The 19,753-nt window shown below is 39.1% G+C and overlaps 2 protein-coding genes across 3 annotated transcripts; one reads left to right on the top strand and one right to left on the bottom strand.

The window, feature by feature from the left end:
- Window positions 1–12,961: 12,961 nt before the first annotated feature.
- On the bottom strand, window positions 12,962–15,358 carry LOC115624049 (phenoloxidase-activating factor 2-like). 2 transcript variants are annotated; one of them, XM_030518633.1, is made up of 3 exons: window positions 15,245–15,358; window positions 13,984–14,484; window positions 12,962–13,922 (listed from the first exon to the last, which is right to left on the bottom strand). In XM_030518633.1, exons 2-3 carry the CDS (start codon window positions 14,473–14,475, stop codon window positions 13,038–13,040), a joined length of 1,377 nt encoding a protein of 458 aa, XP_030374493.1. In that variant the 5' UTR covers window positions 14,476–14,484; window positions 15,245–15,358; the 3' UTR covers window positions 12,962–13,037. The 2 variants fall into 2 exon arrangements, with proteins under 2 accessions (XP_030374493.1, XP_030374501.1); XM_030518641.1 differs by lacking the exon at window positions 15,245–15,358 and adding an exon at window positions 14,985–15,032 and having other exon boundaries at window positions 13,984–14,758.
- Window positions 15,359–15,919: 561 nt separating this feature from the next.
- Window positions 15,920–17,950, top strand: LOC115624064 (phenoloxidase-activating factor 2-like). Its single transcript, XM_030518653.1, has 3 exons — window positions 15,920–15,982; window positions 16,432–16,901; window positions 17,029–17,950. The coding sequence occupies exons 2-3, from the start codon at window positions 16,461–16,463 to the stop codon at window positions 17,893–17,895; spliced, it is 1,308 nt and encodes a 435-aa protein (XP_030374513.1). The 5' UTR covers window positions 15,920–15,982; window positions 16,432–16,460; the 3' UTR covers window positions 17,896–17,950.
- Window positions 17,951–19,753: the final 1,803 nt, after the last annotated feature.

Genomic DNA, 19,753 nt, shown 5'->3' with positions numbered 1-19,753 from the left:
ACTTTGTCGGACACATCCGCCTGATATGGCGTCTGATTTCCGCTTAACGCTTCAGCGCATTGCACTGCACTGCGATTGACAGTGGCGTATGTGTGTGTGTGTGTGTGTGTATGTAGGACAGCGTCTCAAGGTGTCCTTCAAAGTGAAAGTTTACGCTCGGTTGGGCTGCCTTTCACAAAGTTCTGCTTAAACTTGTCCACAGTTGATGCTGCTGCAAAGGCACATAACTATTTTCTTTACTTTCTCTCTCATGTGTGTGTCTGTGCATGTGTATATGTGTCTGTGTATGTTTATGAGTTTGTGTTTGTGTGCGAGACTGCTTTTGGCAATTCAATTTACCAAATTAAATTCAATTTCATTTCAATTGCAATTGCAGTTTTTTGTATACAAGTATCATTATTATTATTTGCCTTTAGGGGCACTCTACTGGCCTTGAACTTTTCTCTCAAACGTATCGACACACACACACGCATATGCTTAGAGTAAAACCAGTGAGGTTTGGTTAAATTAATTTCACATTTGTGTCTGCATTAGATGTACATTTTCCGATGAAATAAAAATGTCAATGATTTATTAGCCAACAACACTATTCTGTTGACTATTCATAAAATTTGGTTTGCAATTCTTAATTACCAAATGTACCAATTTCTTTTCAATTTCAATTTCAACAGAGTATGACCATATATTGGCATATTCTCATGCAAGTGAAGGCTAAAGAAGAATCATTTAGACAGTTGTGTTTGTTTTGGAAGCCATATCTGTGAACTACAAGTACTCGCATTTGTTATTGTTTAAATACTATAAGTCAACATTTTCGCATTTAAAATAAAATCGCGCATGAATTTTCAATATTAACATAAAATAATCCCAAATTGTTTGCAATTGGCATAAATGTGTAACTTGCAATTCAATTCGTATTAAGTGTTATACACAAATACTGGCTGGTAATGCCAGAGGGTTTTTTGTGGCGATATTTAATATGGAAAAAATCTGACTTTTTGAGTTTGGATAGAATCACGTTTCGTAGCCGTAATTCCTTCATTGCAAAAGTTTTAAAAGTGTTTCGAGTTTTTTAAATTTTAATTTTATTAATTTCGCATTTTCCTTTATTAATCTGCTCTTTGTGCAATTGAATTATTTCCAATTAAAAACATGAAATACCTATTCTTTTGTCTTCAATGTGTTTTACATTTGAACATTTTCGTGAAAAACAATAAGAAGAGCACGTTTTAATTTGGAATTAACTTTTCTAAGTGAAAACCAGTTTGATGTACAGTCGAAAAGCCATAATTGTAGCTCAAGGAATCTTTCAATATTTTGCTATAAAATTTCGTGTATTAGTCTTAACAAAAAACGAAGTAGGTAAATATTAAAAAACAAGATTCATAAACCCCTCCCGCAAACTATGACCCGACTGACGGCCGTTGTGGCCAGGGATTATCTCCAAAAACGGACGAGAAGGTGTGTTATTTTTTGTTTTTGTTGGCGTTGGTGCAGGGTATTTAAGAGTTGAGCACATTCGACTCTAGCGTTCCTTTCTTGTTATTACCATTTTATTTTATAAACTAACATAAAAGTAGTTTTTCCAAGTGGATGGTCCTTTATTTTAGGAAAATGCTCTTCTTTTTGAATGGCGCATTTTGTGTAAAAACGTCAAGTCAGCTTCACTTGGCCAACTGATTTTCATATACGAGTACTCGTACACTAGAAAGATCGTATGGCATGGCAGCATGACAAAAACATCTATGTATATGTAAATACCATCAAAAATTCGTGAATATTTGTTGTTTTTTTTTGTGCTCTTCACCGCACTGTGAAAAGCTAGCTGCTGAGCTTAACACGAATTTTTCACGCCATGTTGCACTTGCTGCAAATGTTGCCAAGTTCAAATGGCTGTGAAAATGCACACGCGTTGCACAAGTGGCAAGCATCGGGGGAGCAGCAACAATCAACAGGAGTGAGGGCAGCAATGCCGGCAGGGGCAACAATTTGATAAGCGTCAGCAGAGTTATCGAAACGGTGGAAAAATGCGGCACGTGTTGCAGTGGCAGTGGCACTTGCTCTTGCTGTTGCTATTTCTGTTACTGTTGGGAACCGGATCTGAAGTGCACTCCAAAACTTTTGAATTTTGTATGCTACAGCTCATGGTGTCTGCCGAAAAGTTTTCTACTGACGGCCTTCACTCACGATGTGTACAGCGAAATTTGAAAACCAAAAGCTACTTAGTATATCAAATTCAGAGTGCACTCTTCAATTGTTTTCGTTGCATTTTTGACTGCTCAGCCTGACCATGTTTGGTCATTGAACATACAGTGCAGAACAAATTCAAATAATCAAGTATTTGACTATTTGAACTCGTAGCAAGCCACTTAGCAGCTTCAAATTGAGGAGTTAATTTTATTTTCATTGAGTTTGGCTTTATTTTGGAAAACATCTTGAAAGAACTGCTTCTTGCTATAAAGCATGTTATTATAAAGGAAATATCATCAGTTCTGAGCGTTTTAAATATGTATTTAGATATTAAATACATTATATTAAATACAATTATGTTATTGATTTTTATTTTAGTTTTTAAAATTCATATATTTATTTTTTAATATTTTTTTATATATTGTTTTAATTGGCTTTGAATAAGGGCATGGCTGGACGCTCCAATATATGTAAACGGGTAACATGTAAAATGTACGATTGTGCCGACTCATACGGCCTTGTAGATGTTGTGTTTTATTTAAGAAATTGGTTGTGTGCCCTGTAGAGTATTACTTTTATACTCTGTACATGAAATCTACAGGAGTATATTAGGTTTGCGGGAGGTGAAAAATGTAACAGGCAGATGAAGGTGTGGCAGACCCCACAAGTATATATATTCTTGATCAGAATGACAAGACGAGTCAATTTACAAGTATGTCTGTCTGTCTGTCCGTCCGTATGACCACCTGGATCTCAGAGACTATTAGGGCTAGAGAAACAAAAGTTCCCCCCATACTTACACAGACACAAATAGACACGCATAGACATGCATACACTCACATAGACTCAAATGCTATGTAAATTTGCAATTATACACCCTTTACGTGAGTTCAAATACCGAGAGAGATAAAATTGATCGATTAATTTAATGTTTTAAATTTCTATAATAATTCTAATCAGAGTACAGAGTATTTCAAGGTCGGGACACCCGACTTTAGCTTTATTTTGAATAAATTCTTGTCCCAAAGTAAAACATCGCATGGCGGATATTTGTTTACAAATTGTTTTCCATATGTACTTATATCCACAGCTATTACAGGAAATAAAAAAATCAAATCAAATAATTTATAGTTTCAGAATAAATGTTGTCCCAAAAAGTGAAAACATCGCATGGCGGGGCATTTGTTTACAACTTGTGTTCTATGTGTATGCTCGACATAGCCAGATAACTAACGGTTAGACTGGGACAAAGTAACGGGAAATGCGCAGAAGCTGAGAGAGTACGCTCCGAAAGCTCTTCAACCCATCAGCTTGAGGCGCCTGTAACGGTATTTAAATCAAAACTCGGCTGTATTTTTGGAGGCTTAGAATCGTTTGCATCTGTTTTCGGTTCTCTGTTTCTATTGCTCATTTTTTTTCCCTTTAGTTTTTGCTCTATTTGCAGATTTCCATATACGACGAACACGCGCACATTTGATTGAATTGTTATTGTTATTTGGCTGCCTCTTTTGTTGTTGTTGGTTTTGTATTTGTCAGTACTTGTATTTGCTGTGTGGCGTATAAACGGCACAACAGATAAATAAATAAAATAGGAACAACAATTTTTGAGTGCACGTTTAGGCCAAATAGTAACGATTGTGGGCCAGTTGCTTTCTATCGACATGGACTTGAATAAATAACGAGCGGTACGTGAGTTGATTATCAGAGAGTAGAGTGAGCATACTCGTATGTGTAACAACAAAAAGCTATCGAATAAGCGTTTCTAGTTGTACTCGTATATGGCTAATATGAGATTGGCCAATGCCGCCGTGAGATTTTTGTTTGGCCCGGGGGCAAGTGAAAACCGTTGCATGCTTTCAGGCTGTGCGGTTATTGCGCGACCCTGACCTACTGCCCGGCCATCTCTTAAAGGCATGCACCTACATATGTACATACTTATGTATGTGTGTGTGTGCATAGGTATGTGTAGCTGCGCTCGTCAACATACTATAGAACTGCAACTGTCAGCGTCAGTGTCAGACATCGAGGGGAAAAAACAATTGTGAATTGAATTGAGTTGTGTATTCAAATGTATTTGAATTTTATGCACAGCCGACATGGCCTTCACACTTACACACACACACACACATAGAGATACAGATATACTCGCGTACAAGCTGTCTTCATGTCAGGCCAGTCACTTAGCATTTTGACACGCTCTACAGCACTGGCTAGCAAATATTTGCCGCCTGCTCATTATCATTAACTGGCAACATTTCTCACTCCCATTCTACTTGAGCGTTGTATTTTTTTACTCGGATTTTTCCTTTTTTTATGTATGTTGACATTTGTGCAGCCAACAACGTCAAATGCTCAGTCGGCCTTTGCCTCTTTCGCAGTTGCTGGCATCATTGTTGTCATGGATGCTGCTACAGCTCTTGTTGGTGTTTGTGTTGGTGTGAAAATTAAAGTGTGGCAATTGAACGAAAGTGCCAGGCGGCATGCAATTGACATAATTAGTTGCGTTCTTGCCCGACCCGGCTCCGTTGTATGTGTATAGTGTACGAGTGCACTGTGTATGTATGTACGAGTATGTGTGTAATTATGAGTGACTGAGCATGCTTGTGTGCTCGACCGTGTTGATTAGTCGAGCGTTTCGAGTGTTTTGTTTACCACCAAGGCAAGAGAACCGAACACAACACATCAAAGCATGTACACCAGCTGCAAGTTTCCCAAGCGCCTCTTTAAATGCTGCGATACATTTCAAGCCACAAATTGCTGCCGAGTGTGCAAGATGTTGCATATTTTTGTGGGCTGAAAGCAAACAACTTCTAATTGTATCTGCAATTAAACAAATACAACAACTTTAAGCAGTTTCTTAAATAAAAGCAACTGATTATTTACTATGGCTTCATACTACACACGAATTATAAAATACTATTAATTTTCCGAAACCTTAAATATTTGAATTTAATTAATTGTAATCCCTAAAGTCAAGTGGGTGTTTCAAAGAATTCAATATGAAATCGTGCTATGTTGTGAATCAAGCAGAGTGTTTTTATTTAAAACTGTCCATCGTGGACAATCATTAAATTTGTTAAATAAACACATAATGTACAATTTAAAAAAAAAATCATCCGCTGGACATTTAGTTTGTTGCTTTAATATAAATATGTATTAAGGAGTTATTTTTTTTTAGCAATACTAAATAAATGGCTGCATATTTATTTTAAAGATATTCATGAATTGCAAATGAATCAGTTTGGCCTTTTGAGGAAGTTTGTTTCGTTAATCTTTGTTTATTGGATGCCCAATATTAATGAGATACAACTTTTGGACAATATTTCAAATCGCTTAATTAATCAAAAACTTATTTTGAGAAGCACATGGTGGTGCTGATTGCAAATTTCGACGATTATACAAAAGCCACTGCTAAACTTTGCCTAACAGGCAGCAGAAATCGGATTCGACTAATTGCGTTGCATGCTCTTAGGCTTACAGTTTCATTTGTCCGCCTTCGCTCGTTTGTGTGCATGCATGTATGTATGCATGTAGCCCAGTCTGTGGGTTGCCACAATCACCACAACAAAGTGCGGCTTCGGCAACCGCTCGACCCCCCTTAACTCGATGTCTCGATGTCGACTGGCGCTGACTCATTTCCAGCTGAACTCATGGCTCCCACATGTAACATTTGCCTGCACACAGCTTCATACATGTATGCATGCATATACATATATATGTATACGTATAGTACATACATATATGTATATTCATTCATACATTCATATTATTGTATGTTGTAGCTGTGTATAGCTGCAATGCACATGCACAGTAATTTGCATATAGATTAAGGGAACGTAATGCCGTCGAAGACAAACAACCGCATCGCCAGCAAAATCTTGTGCGCCAGCCGTCTTGGGGGCGTGCCAGTGTCGCCAACTCGACAGCAACTACCAAGCAGGCAACTACCAAGCAGGCAACTGGCAACTGCCAACTGGAAAAGAAGTGCACTCTAACCGACCGGTCGGCATTTTCATATCGACGGCCCCAGCACCGGCACAGTTCTTATTTTGCATGCCGCCCTTGTGTTCTTGCGCCTTTTGTTCTAGTTCTTATTTTTTCCCCCATAATAATAATGTGGGTGTGTTGTTTGAGCTCGGGCTTTTGAATATGTTGTTGCATAATTTGCAGCCATCTATATGTACTTTCATTGTGCTCTGCTGCTTAATTGCAGCTGGCTTTAGTTTTGTTATTTTCTGTTTTTTTTTTTTTTTTTTTTTGTGCATGACTCTATTCCTGCGTTGCCTTTCCTGTCATTATGCTTGCCGGCCGGCATCGAGATAAGCAATGGTGCCTCATTTCATAGCTTTACTTTAAGTAAACGAGTACAACATTCTTATTAAAGAATACGTACTTATTGCAGAATTTCTAATCACAAATATATAGTCCATCAGGTAGCGAGGAAAATTAAAATATAAATAAAATATACCTTTGGAATTTACACAACCCAAACAAAATAAGGATAATTAATTGACAGATAGGACAAGCTTGACAGGCTATTGAATAGGATTATAGTAGCTCTTTTTCTAACGCTGTTCTTCTACTTTCTATACTTGACATAGACCCATGTTTTTGTAGTGCTTCACAAACATAAATTTTGGAATTGAGCTCATTTGATATTTTTGCAAGTGAAAAGAATTGACTATTTAGGTGAAAATTAAAAGCCGACAACGCTCAGATGTTTTAAAATGAAGCCTTAAAGCGCCGATTAAAATGAAAAGCTTGTTGCAAAAGGTGTCGAATAAGCAACAAGCGCTCGTAAGTATGCAGCACAGCATGGTGTCATATGTTTGGTCTTGCAACAATGTAGCATGCTGTGCATAAGTGTGTCGGTGTGTATATGAGGATGCCCCTGCATTTAGCAACACTTGCGCGTCCCTAAAAATTGTTTGCGCATTCAGGTCTTGGACATGAATTACATTTACCGACAATTAATTTCAAGTGAAAATGTGTGAAAACTTTTAATTGGGCAGTCAAGAGCTTGGCACCAACACCAACAGCAACAAAAAATACAGTATATACATGCATACTGTGTGTGTACAGGTGAGCGTCGAAATTGTGGCAAATAAATTTATGCAACCATTTTCAGGCAGCTGCTGGCCCGTCTCTTCCGAAGCGCCACAGCCTCGGCCAAAGTTTGGGCCAAGTAGCGTGCCAAGCGCATCTGATTAGCAGTCAAAATGCTTGTTCGAATTTCTTTCTTGGCAAGGGAGGGGGCGAAGGGGTCCGATTGTTGTAAGCACGCTCGTTCATTGATACCCCAACAGACATTTTGCCTCTTTGCATTATGTTAAAATTTCAAAGCTTATACTCGTGTTTTTGCTTTGCTGGTAAACAGCTGTTCCCTTGTGCATTGTTATTATTGTATGTACTGCCCTCCAGTAATTTAACCTTTTATTAACGCTAGACCGTTAGTTAAGTTCTACACCAGCTTAAAATATTTGCCTTTGCTCCGCAAGCCCTTCATTGTTAGTTGCAGGTACGTATTTACTGTGAAATGAACGAGTTATGCCGAACTTTAAACTCTGCAGTCAAAGTCAAACAAAACAAAGGTTATGGTTATGGTTACGGTTGCGGTTACGGTTATGCGATTTATGCATGCGTGAATTTCTCCAACCAGACCAAACAACACTCGAGAACTGCGCTCGAGTTCACAGCGTTTCTGTAAAATGTTTTCACTTGTACCTCCGCTTATTTAATTAGGCAGCGAAGTGGCAGTGCGAAAGACTATTCGCAGCTGAAAGTTGCCAAGCGGTGCAAATGTTTGTAAAGGAAGCTATAACCTTTCTAAGGATGCACTTGCTTTACTTGAGAGAGTGCACTCTGCTCGGCTTTATTTGCTGTACAACAAATATTATTTCAAATTTTAATGCATATTAAATGCAAGAACCATTTACTTCTTCGCTGCTTTAACTTTAGTTGAAGATGGCGCAAAACGATTTCCGAGTTTAAAACTACAAATCAAAACACGCCCTTTGTTTGAAACTTGCACCATAAATAACCCAACCAGCTGCCGTTAGTTGGAAAAATGAAAAATTTTCAATTATACTAACGGCCAGTGGTGATAATGACCCGAGACCCGATTGCAATGTCATTAGTTGTTCACTGGAAGTCGCACAAGGGACAGTCAATGGACTGAGCTCCAAAGGTTGCAGGTAGTGGCATGGCACATTCATAAATAAAACATGAAGCTGCTCAATATTGTTTATTTAATGGCACTAGTTGGCATAGGCATGACACAGTTATAGGCGTACACATGCATTGGCACCAATTTGTTTTATATAGCCGCTTTTCTATGGCCACCTCATACCATTCCCAATTTAATTGCTCGGCTACTGTGTCATTTGTCTTGGAAATTCGTACTGCCGTGGCATGCAATGAAGATTCTAGTAATCGACGCATCCCTCTTTTCCCACTGAGATATAAATTGAATGATGAATGTACTACATGTGTTCAATTGTTTTTCATCGTCACCAGCTCAAGTCGAATATTCGCAAATAATGACTGTTCAGTAGCAGGTTTTTAAGCTTTCAGCAATACTCGTACAAGTATCTACCTTTATATAATGGCAGACAGACTATCCATATGTATTTTAATATCTTCTAGAAATCCATTTTTTACCCTTCATTCCCACAGCTACATAATAAGAAAATTTCGTAAAATGTTTTCTTCTTTAAATGGTGTGATTTTTATATCCTGTCCGTGTTCCGTAGAAGGAAGTATCTCATTGACCAAACATGGCATGTAGACTCTCCTAATAGGAATAGTAAAAGATGTAGTGCTGTTGATTTTTTAGCTTTCGCAGTAATGGTTAAAAGTAATGCTAAATGTTAGCACAAATTAAAGCCCACCCAATTAAAAAAGAATATAACATATATAGTAACTATACAATATTTGAAAGCATCAAAATCATTACAACAAACAAAGTACATGATAAATCGTGTAATATTATTACCCGAAGAAATATTAAAATTACAGACATGTGGCAAAAATGACTTTTGCCATTTCTATGCCTGAAATATTTAAAATATTTTAATTTATGTTTTTTATATGCTTTCGTCTTATACAACTAAAATGGGGCTCTGCGCTAGCTGTTCGGCCAAATAAAACAAATTTATACAAAAAATAAAATCAATGGAAATTAATTCACTTACAGGATTAATTGGTATTTAAATGTTTTAATTAATGAAATATGTAGATCAGTGCAGAATAACTTATATATTGAATACATATATGTACATACATTCCTCATATGTTAGTATACATATATAATTTTTGTGATTTTGAAGTAATATAACGGATTAGTTCGTACTGGAACGTACAGCTCGGCATATCTACCTATCTCCTGACAGTTTAAATTGTTTGTGCATTAAATATGCTGCGCACTCTGACAGCATCGCTTTAGAAATGGCTATCCAGCAGTGACAATGGGGCAGTTGGCCGTTTGGTGGTCATAAAGTTAATAAGCAATTTGCATTACAAATTTTCTAAAGCAACTACAACAACAACAAGAACAACGGTGGTAACGTTGACAATGCCACAACACGCAACACGCCCACACGGCGCATGTTTAATTTGTGTTGCGTATACGCACCGTTGGTTATCAGCAGTCCATAGAGCAGGGAGCCGCAGTCGCCGAAAAGGGCATGCTTTTAATTGTTTGGCCGAAATGCTTGGCACACTTCAACACCAACGCCAACGCCAATGCCAATGCCACTGGCACTGCGTTTTTCTGTTCTGCGTCGGACAATTTTCAGGGAGCATTTTTCAAATGTAATTTATGCGGCCTTTTAATTAACATGCAACATGATAATATATGCATTTAGCGGATTTGTAACGCAATTAGCCAGTGTCAATAGTTAACAGAACTGGAACCAACATAAATGGCATTTTTGCGGGCAACCATACACCCATACCCATAACCATACACATCGAAATTGGTAGGCATATAGCTTGCACTGCAGCTGTTTATGCTTCCGTTTGCGGCCTGCAACCACCACTAACTAGTACAACTAGAACTGGCATTACGCGCTTTCTCTCGAACCTCCCACCACACCTACGAATCGGACCACACATCATTTGTAATGCGATGCCAGGCCCAGACAATAGCAGCAACAGCAATAGCAGCTGCTTTGCTGCTTTGGGCTTTAAATATAGTATGTGTATAAGCATGAGTGTGTCTGTGTGTTTAGTAAGGAAATGCGCCTCAAAGTATGCTACACAATTGCGGCATTGCTATTATAATTAGGTGCAGTCCAACGAACACGCACACATAAGAGTGTATGACCACAAACACACCCATACACCCACGCACACGCACACGCACAGACAAATGCAATTTGCATTATGCTTTATTATAATTAAATGATAATCAATTTTGCAAATATTTGACTTGAATGGAGCAGACATTCTGAAAACCAATCAAGCATCGGACACTTGAGGCTTAGCCTTAATAATATGAAAATGGCCAATTCTCAAAGCAGCCACAGATGGCCTTAGCTGGTGGGTAGCAGTAAGTAAGAATGCTTGTTCGCTTGTTAGATTGTGTGCTAAGTAGTTATGCTCTCATTGTTAACAATCGTCCTAAATTAATCGATGCAATTGCGTTGTACATACATACATATAGTATATAGTACATATACATATTTACAAACAGCCAAAGTCCTAGCCTAAAGTCGAGGGCATGAAAAACGAACATAAATAAAATTCTCAAGCAATTTACCACAGAAATGAGTTTATATTTTCCACGGCCCTGGGACAATGAAGTAAAGCCACAGCCCCCACATCTGCAACTGAAACTATAGCGGGATGGCAGTCGCGTGAACAGGAAGCAGGAGCGAAATCAATTCTCTAGCCATTTCCCAGCGTGTAATTTCGCAATTTTTGTTGCAACGTTCGTTATCCTGCCACTGGCAGAATGGCAAAGGCGAACCTACTTAATTCGCAGTCATGGCAACGGCAATGACTACGAACGATGTCGCCGACCAAAACAGCGGTTACAATATGCTTGCAAGCTTATGGCTTTTAGAACAGCTTGGTTGAAATAGACTTAAATGAAAATGCTTAAGATATACAACAACTATTCATAAAATATAAGTATATACTTGTACACATATGTATATAGGGCGTTGATTGTGTTCTTCGACTATAAAGTCGACATCGAATAGAAACAAATTATTTATGATCGTTTTTTCAAACTCGTGTCGACTTCTTGATTTCTTCTAAATATATTTTGAATTATCCAATTCATAAAATTAGAATTGTGTATATGAAGTGGAGTGCACCTTCAATGCGGATAATTCTGTGCGCTGTTGGGTGTGTGTAACAGAATAAAAACAAGAGAGAACACTACAGTCGAGCAAGTCCCACAGTGTAATACCCTGTACCCAGGTTAACTTCCGTCACTGAGTTATATGCGCACATAGCAGAAGCAAAGAGAGGAAGAAGAAGAGCGAACTTGTTGCTGCAGTTTGTGGGGGTTGTACTGTAGAGAATTTGTTTCGCTAATAACTTTTCTCAGAATTGACCGAATTGGATAAAATTTTAAACAACTGTAGACAATTATATATAAATTATGTGGTTGAGGTAGCATTTGAAATGTGGACGCTATTGACGAAATTCTGTAGCGGGGGAAGGGGGGGAAAATTAAAAAAACAAAATAATAAACTCGTCCTTACTCAGACCTAGGAGAATCTGGATGCCAACTTTGGTTATTCTAGCTTTTATAGTTTCTGAGATCCTCGCGTTCATCCAGACGGACAGACGGACGGACAGACGGACGGACATGTCTAGATCGATTTCTCTCGTCATGCTGATTCAGAATATATATACTTTATGGGGTCGGAGATCGTTCCTTCTGTATGTTACATACTTTGCACAAACCTAATATACCCTTTTTACCCTACGGGTACAGGGTATAACAAGAGAGAACGCTACAGTCGAGCAAGCCCGACAGTGTAATACCCTGTACCCAGGTAAACTTCCGTCACTGAGTTATATGCGCACATAGCAGAAGCAAAGAGAGGAAGAAGAAGAGCGAACTTGTTGCTGCAGTTTGGTGGGGGTTGTACTGTAGAGAATTTGTTTCGCTAAAAACTTTTCTTAGCATGAACCGATTTAGATGAAATTTGAAACAAGAGTAGATAATTATTAATTTTGTGTGCAAAGTTTGGTTTAGGTAGCATTTGAAATGTGGACGCTATTGACGAAATTCTGCAGCGGGGGAAGGGGGGGAAAATTAAACAAAAAAAAAAAAAACTCGTCCTTACTCGGACCTAGGATAATCTGGATGCCAACTTTGGTTATTCTAGCTTTTATAGTTTCTGAGATCCTCGCGTTCATCTAGACGGACGGACAGACGGACGGACATGTCTAGATCGATTTCTTTCGTCATGCTGATTCAGAATATATATACTTTATGGAGTCGGAGATGCTTCCTTCTGCATGTTACATACTTTGCACAAACCTAATATACCCTTTTTACCCTACGGGTACAGGGTATAAAAATAAGAAATTGGACTTAGGGGAACCTCGACGCCAAGTTCGGTTATTCTAGGTCTCGTACTTCCTGAGATCCTTGCGCTCATACAGACAGACGGTCAGACGTACAGACAGACGGACATGGCTATATCTTTGTGGGGTCTGCCACGCCTCCTTCTGTGTGTTACATACATTCGCACTAAACTAGTATACCCTTTTACCCTTTGGGTTCAGGGTATACAAATCCTAGGTGTTGCTTTTAAATAAATTGTTTATTGTTGATTGGATTGTATCGTAAAATGCTTAGGCATGTTGGTGTTTCTGTCAGATTAATATGAGTCTAGCTTAATGTCCAGCCCCCGAACCTTTTCATCAATCCATGGGCGCAGATATGGCACATTCGCATAGCCATCCGGAATGTCCTCTTCAGCACACGAGTTCCCAATACCCCAGGAGACAATGCCGGCAAGCATATAGCGATCATTAGTATCGGGTATTGTACAGAATAGAGGGGATCCACCGTCACCCTTACAAGTTCCCTTGCCCTTAATGCCGCCAGCACAAATGAAACTAGGCCGCAAGCGAAAGTGATGCCCCAGAATAGTCTGTCGCAGCTGGGCCTGACACTCGTCTGCACCTATTATGGGCAGATCTATGCGCTTGAGGAGATGCTCGTGCTCTTCGCTGGCGGACGACTTTTTGCCCCAACCAGTTGCATAGCATATGGTTGTTGGAGCACGTAGCTGGCGCAGCAGCTCCGGCGTCTCCGTTGGTGGCAGACACAGTGGTTGAATGTGCGGTTTCAACTCAAAGGGCTGCTCCAGCACCAGCAGTGCTATGTCATTGAAAAACGTTAACGGGTTGAAGTCCTCGTGCCGAATAATCTGTTTAATTTGGCGCGACTGAAATGGATATACCTCTTCCATGCTGTTCAGATCCCAGTCGCCTGCGCGAACCACCAACGTGTCTTCTGTCTGCGTGTGGACATTGTGTGCACTGGTCAGTACCAGAGAGGGATGTATCAGCGTTCCACCGCAAAGGTAAACATTGCGCGCACCCAGCAGAGCCACCACCCAAGGCCACTCGCCGAACTGCGATACATCTGGATCATATCCATTTAGGTTGAAGCCCGCACCCTGGGGATTCGCATAGCCGCAGCCCAAGTACTTGAAGCCGAGCACATTGGACTGTAGAAGACTCTTTTCGGGCGGGAGCTGCAATTGATAATAGGACTTGGTGTTAAGTATACGGTATGTGTTGTGCGTAACTACTCACTTGATCTTCCACAAGACAGCAAGTTTGTAGGGGACGGCACTTCCAGCTATTTGGATCTTCGCCCAATGTCGTATTAACATTTCCCACACGCGGACCTACAAGGAAGCGCCCGTCGTTTATAATGGTGCCATTGCATAACTGCCGCGGAACACACTCCTTATGCATTCCGCAACTCTTGTAGGGACTGTTAGCGGCTGGCCCCACAGTTAGTCCAGTATCGCCCTGGCGCGAGTCCACGTTCTCTTTGCTGTGCGTCGCATCCCAATTGGCCAACTGCACGCGAGGACAGCAAACCTGCTGCTTTCCACACACCAGAGCTATGCGTGGTGTAATGTGACCGACGCCAGCATCGTTCGTCTCATTGCAGCGCTGCTCACTCACGCACAACTCGTGATCGGGACACACTGACGCCGTCTGGCCAACTGTGGTTAGGACGTGGCAGAGGGGCAAGAGCGCAAACACTTGGAGCATTTGCCGGAAAATAGGCGGCATTTTGCAGGTCTGCCAGAGACAGAGTGAGAAATCAGAGAAGAGCTTTATATTCACGATCCAAACACAACGAAACAAGTCGCTACTGACGGTAGAAGTCTGATCTTAATACACACTCCACGGCTATCAACTTGACTTCAAGCATCTGCCTGGACCTTGCCTTTGTCTTTCTTAAACGTTTTTCGTATACATTTAAATCACAACACTTGGGCGCTGATTGGTGTTTAATTTGCCAATAATTTGTTTGTTAGGCTTAGGCTTAGTGTAATGTTATGAACCGTGAGAGCTTTAAAACAACAAATACATAAAAGGCAAAACTGGTATTCCGGTGGTTGTTAATTATTTATTATACATTTAAAATCGTAGTTTTGTGACATCATAGGTGGTGTTTCCCAAAGGTTAAAGCATATTCGGAATTTGAATGCCATAAATATTTGCCATATACGAGTAGGTAGCCGTTTATTGTCGGTATGTGGCTTAAGAATAATTCTAAAGATTAGTCTATCAATTACATGAAAAAACTCTCAGCTTCTTTTGTTTCAGCTGCTGATAAGCTTGCATTTAATTTCGAAAAGTATATTAGTCAAGCTGTGTATGAGTCTTTAAATTTAAAAAAAAAAAAAACAATATATGTCTAAAAAGCTGCGGCTTTGTGCTCCGACAAACGAACAAAGAATACGACATTTCGATTAAAAACTACAGGCAGAGTCCATCGCGTAGGTATGTTTAACATTGTAATTGCTTGCAATCTTAGATAGTGCACTAAACATACATATCACTTCTTTTATGCAATAAGCATATATTGATGATCACATACACACAAAGTTTAATAAAAATAGTTTTTTGACCACTGTGCTTGGGCTACAGCTCAACTTGTTGGTATGCACGCAAAATCGGAACTGAGATTTTGCATTAATATTCAGAAGACTTTATAGAGATGAGTGGCTTGAAATTTAAGGTGAGCTCAGACTGAACATACTCGTGTTTTTAAGAGCAAGAGCTTTTGTCAGCCCAGCCAAGCAGCTCCAAGCTCAATCCCTCCTCAGATCTGATAACATACACATATATATATATATATATACACACATATATATATACGAGCATATACGAGTAAGTGCTTATTTGAGTGTAAGAGGTGCTGCAGAATAAATGAGAGCTGATCGCGCTACTAAGCATAAGCTTAAGATATTTCTGAAGAATCGAGCTTTTCAAATGTATGTATTTGGCTGTGTATATAATATAATTTGATATGAAGAAATTGTAACATATAACAGCCCTTGTTACCTTATCACCAATTGAAATCCGATTCTCTTAGCTTATAAGGTTGCAGAGCTATCACGATCATTTAGTTGATCACAAGCGACCTATAGCATTAGAGCTCGGGCTTGGGACGCAGAAATTTACTGTGTACTCAGACAAATAAAAAAAAACAAAACAGAAAGAATTCAATCATTAAAACTTATTTGACATATAATATACAATCGACTAAGAGCGACCGCTTAATTCAGAGGTATTTCAAATAATATTGATCGTAGTGCATTAAAAATATTAAAACTATGTGTAACGTAGATTAGATTTGGATCAGCACGTTAAGACGGAACCCAGATAAATAATTTAAGAAAATTGCCGCTTAAAAGAAACACGACTTATTAAAAAAAAACAATAGTTTTATGTAAACATCATAAAGGGTTTGAAGGCTGTTAATATAAAATACTTTATTATAATTAAAAATTTATTTTCTTGAAAAAAGAATTAATTTTGGCTTTGGGGTGTGTTGTAAAGAAAGATTCTTAAAAACTTAACTCCCTTTTTATAACCCAAAACTATTACCTATAAAATTTGAATTAGGGTTTCCCCTGTTCGCCTAACACCCTATATTTGAGACGTTAATGTTGCTGTTTCCACAAAAAGGTTACGTCGATACTGGGGTTTTAAATATATTTCGGTTTTTTCTAGCAGAGTCGCAGTTGTCTGCCCTTGTTGCCAAGATGTATATAGTATTGTCACGATTATTGCTGCCACTTCTGATATTTGGCTGGAGCAGAGCATTGCGCAATTGTAAGAGTGACGAATTGTGTGTTACCAGGGAGTTGTGCGAAAAAAGCGACGATACGGGTAGGGGCCATCTAGTCCCGCGTCTTCTAGACAGCAGTTGCAGCCCAGGATTTGTCTGCTGCGATAAGGAGCAACTACGTATTTACAACTCCAGTCAAGAGTATAACATGAGAAATGGCGAGTTTAAAACAGCAGTGCCAGACCATCCACATCAAAGCTGTGGCAGCCCGGGTGGGGAAAACGAGTGCGTACCACGTCATTTGTGCAATGGCACCATCAATGATAATGGTCGCTACCTGATTTCGGCGCGTATTGATCAAAAGAACAACTTCGGCTGCAAGTCACTGGAATATTGTTGCCCCATAAACGATCAGGTGAGTGCAGAGTATGTACGAGTATAGGTAAATTATTCCACTGCCACAATGGGAAAAACAAAGATGACAATTTTATTCTCTGCTGGAAATGCCCCGTAATATTATTATTATTTGTTTTTTTTCACAGCTCAATGAGAAAGACAGCGAACCGATGCGTAATTTGCGAGACTTCAAATACAAGGGCTGTGGCTACAGCAACCGCAATGGGCTGTATTTCGACATTGTGGGCTACAACGATAATGAGGCGTTATTTGGAGAATTTCCCTGGATGATTGCACTGGTGGACATGCACGGCGCTTACGTATGTGGCGGCACACTCATACATCCCTCGCTTGTGCTGACCAGTGCTCATAATGTGGTGCCACACAGCGCTAAAAGTTTGGTGGCGCGTGCTGGTGAGTGGGATCTGAAAAGCGTGGAGGAGCCGCATCCATATCAAACCCGCCAAATACGGCGCATAGAGCGCCACGACCAGTTCAATACCCTAACCCTCTACAATGACATAGCACTGCTGGTACTGGAGCAGCCTTTTCTGCTAGAGCCACATATTCAGCCGCTCTGTCTGCCGCCTGTGGAGACCCCCAAGTTGCTGGAACAGTTGCGTAGCGCTCAGTGTTTTGCCACTGGCTGGGGTCATCTCAACATCACCTCCGATCCCATGGAGCATATACTGAAGCGCATCGATTTGCCGGTACTAGACCACCAGCAATGCCAACAGATGCTGCGCCAAACCATCTTGGGACATCGTTTTATACTGCGACCCAGTTTCTTGTGCGCTGGCGGCGAAAAGGGCAAGGACACGTGCAAGGGCGATGGTGGCTCCCCTTTGTTCTGCACTATGCCAAACGAACTCGATCGATATGTGCTCGCAGGCATTGTATCCTGGGGTATTGAATGCGCAGTGGAGAAGATTCCGGCAACTTACACGAACGTACCACATCTGCGCACTTGGATTGACGAAAAGGCATTACAAAATGGATTTCAATTAAGTTAATTATTAACTTATGAATTATAGATATAACTTAATAAAGCGCGCAGCTCAACCCAAATAGATTTGAATCCTATACTATACAATCTTTAACGGCAGGTTAATGTTATCATGTTGATGTACATATTGGTTAATCAACCATTGGCAACCTTTATAACTGATGATTTACTTATATTACACACTTTACAAATCAACTATGTTTGAGGAATTGTGGAAAACCGGATTTTCATGACCGACCTGGCTACATGCGTTCGACAGACTCTAAATACTCAGTGAATGTATTAAATGCGATTCTCTCGCAAAACGTTGCACCGGTGTATTCGATTGTACGAATTGTACACTGGAAGAAAATATATTATATATAATTTCAAGTTTAATTTTAAAAATATAATCAATGATTGCAGGTAGAAGAAACCAGAATTTTTATATTCCCAGTTCATTGTATTTATTTTATTCTTAATTTCAGTCATTTCATTAATTCGTTATACTCGTAGAACATGAAAATATCTTAGAACAGTATTTAGTTTCAATTCATTTTAAAAACAAAAAATAGAATATTCAAGCAAATTTTTTGTGACATGTCTAAAGTATTGCTTTTTTTCTAAAAAGAAATGTAGCTTTTTACGCTTTTTTTTTTGTAAAATTGTTAAACTTTATTTTACTCTTCCCAGCCCGTCAAAAACCATTTTTTATTCCTTCTAAAAAGTTAGCAACACTGCATGCCTGTATCCGGAACTTGGGCAAAATCGCTGTCAGGTTTCCAGCCTATATTGCAGAATAATAACTTACGTTGACAAAGGGTAAAAGAACCAAAGAAACTTTTTTAAAAATAGGTAAAGTATTTTATTTTTTGCGGACGAAAAGAATCGAAAAATGGTTGAGGAATTCACCTTTATCATCTTCTATTGCTCTGCCAACAAATTTGCGTAGAATAATCGAAAGCTAGCGTAAAACTAGGCTATGCCTGGGTAGCGGTTGAGATTTTGGCAGCGCCAAAGCCCCCCAGATAACTCCTCATCTCATCATCACACTTAAAAGAGCTTAAAACGAGCTTAGATTTGAGCTTGGCCTGAATAAAGCTTAGATGCCAAGCAGGTTAACATTATTTAACTTTAAGCCAGCTTCCTGCAATTGTAAATGTTTTGAAAGCTAGCGGCTAATTCTCTTCAACATTTAAAATATATTTTGTGCTAACTGAAATTGCGGCAAGTCCTTGTTAGAGAGCAATATCTGTTATATCAGAAATAAACATGTTTGAGCCCAACATTTATGATAATTATTTGTAATTTCAATGAACTTTTGATTCTTGCTAATACGTGTATGTATTGTTTATGCTGAGAAATGTATTTGTTATAGCCCTTGAATTGAAGAGGTGAAGAAACCATGAGATGTTCGCCAATGCTACTTACTATGCCATAAGTTGGGACTTAGTTTGAACTCTCAACTGCTCTTCAAATACGATATACAAGTAGTAAACATTTTCTGACATTACCACATCAAGTCCTAAATAACAAATCAAAATGAAAAATATGGTCCAGAATATAATAACACATTAGGCGACATACATAGCTTTCCATTGACAACTTGCTGATAGAATAAAAACTCATACACGTAACCATGGCCTCGTTGAGGTGTAAATGGAAAAGGACTTCAAAACAGTTTTAATCGCTTCTTGCTTGATTCTCCGAAGAAAAAACTATTGAAGTAAGTAGGAAAGTAGTTGAAGCAAAACCAAACCGGTTTTATGTTTCACCCAAACATAAAACAAATGTAGAAGCTACATGTTTTGTAAAACAACTACATTTTGGGAAATGCCCATTTATATAGTATTTATTAAATCTTATATGAGAATTGCACATTTTAA

This window comes from Scaptodrosophila lebanonensis, unplaced genomic scaffold (assembly GCF_003285725.1).
Source record: "Scaptodrosophila lebanonensis strain 11010-0011.00,11010-0021.00 unplaced genomic scaffold, SlebRS2 tig00000001-arrow-pilon, whole genome shotgun sequence".
Lineage (NCBI taxonomy): Eukaryota > Metazoa > Arthropoda > Insecta > Diptera > Drosophilidae > Scaptodrosophila > Scaptodrosophila lebanonensis.
The sequence above is the reverse complement of the archived record's forward strand: the minus strand, read 5'-3'. Positions and strand labels throughout refer to the sequence as shown.